The sequence below is a fragment of the Selaginella moellendorffii genome, unplaced genomic scaffold (assembly GCF_000143415.4).
Source record: "Selaginella moellendorffii unplaced genomic scaffold, v1.0 SELMOscaffold_0, whole genome shotgun sequence".
Classification (NCBI taxonomy): Eukaryota; Viridiplantae; Streptophyta; class Lycopodiopsida; order Selaginellales; family Selaginellaceae; genus Selaginella; species Selaginella moellendorffii.
In genome coordinates this window covers 4919423-4920417 of record NW_003314261.1, presented here as the reverse complement: position 1 = coordinate 4920417, position 995 = coordinate 4919423, and the positions used below count along the sequence as shown (strand labels likewise).

General features: G+C 46.9%; 1 protein-coding gene across 1 annotated transcript in view; it reads left to right on the top strand.

The window, feature by feature from the left end:
* LOC9642252 (beta-glucosidase 26) overlaps nt 1-995 on the top strand; it is an 18873-nt gene that overhangs the window by 16597 nt on the left and 1281 nt on the right. Inside the window, exons 2-8 of the mRNA XM_024679065.1 lie at nt 1-156; nt 217-283; nt 345-403; nt 461-536; nt 589-654; nt 720-807; nt 873-993. Coding sequence (XP_024534833.1) covers nt 19-156; nt 217-283; nt 345-403; nt 461-536; nt 589-654; nt 720-807; nt 873-993 — 615 coding nt within the window. The 5' untranslated portion in view covers nt 1-18. The remainder of the gene's footprint in view (nt 157-216; nt 284-344; nt 404-460; nt 537-588; nt 655-719; nt 808-872; nt 994-995) is intronic.

Sequence of the window (995 nt, the reverse complement as noted above, 5' to 3'; positions counted from 1 at the left end):
GATCTCTCCTTGCTCCCAATGGGCCTCTTGCTTTGCAATGCGGCATTCTTTCTTCTAGCTTGGCTCACGATCTCCGCAAGAGCCGATCAAACTGGCCTCAGCAGATGCGACTTTCCGGAAGATTTCATATTCGGCGCCTCAGCATCGGCGTTCCAGGTAGACAAATCTCGGGACCAAATTTCTCTGTTTAAAACTTGCGTCCGTTTCCTGTGTTAGTATGAAGGCGCTGTGGATGAAGGCGGGAGAAAGCCCAGCATCTGGGATATCTTTGCTGCGAACCCAAGTGGGTTTCTTTAGTCTCTTGCAAAGATCTAGCTCTCATTTCACGTGTTTCTGCCATTCAGGAAACATTGCGGATGGAAGTAGTCCAAACATCACGGATGATCAATACCATCACTACAGGGTTTGTGCAAAGCAGAGCTTTCTAAAATCAAAAGCCCATGAACTTTTATCTTTCCAGGATGATGTTCTCCTGCTCAAGAACTTGGGGATGGATTCATACAGGTTCTCAATCTCCTGGACTCGAGTTTTCCACGGTAAGGAGGATGAACTCAAGAACGCAAAACTTAAAAAAGTCTCCTTTGGCAGACGGTCGCGTGAATCCCGAAGGGGTTGCGTACTACAACAACTTGATCGATGCTCTGCTGGAACACGGTAAGATCCAATCAATGCGGAGGATAGTTTTTATAAGATTAAAAACACTGTTTACTTTTGGGCAGGAATCAAGCCTTTTGTCACGATCTATCACTGGGATCTCCCGCAAACTTTGCAAGATAAGTTTGGAGGATGGCTTAGCCGAGACATCGTGTAAGTTCCGGAAAGAGTTCGGCAAAGTTCTTCTTTGATGGAAAACTTCTCTCGATGTTTTGCAGGGACGAGTATTTGCGATTCGCAGACATTTGCTTCCAGGCCTTCGGCGACCGCGTGAAAAACTGGCTAACTTTCAACGAGCCACACCAGCTGGTAAACGGAGGCTACGTCCAAGGATACTACGC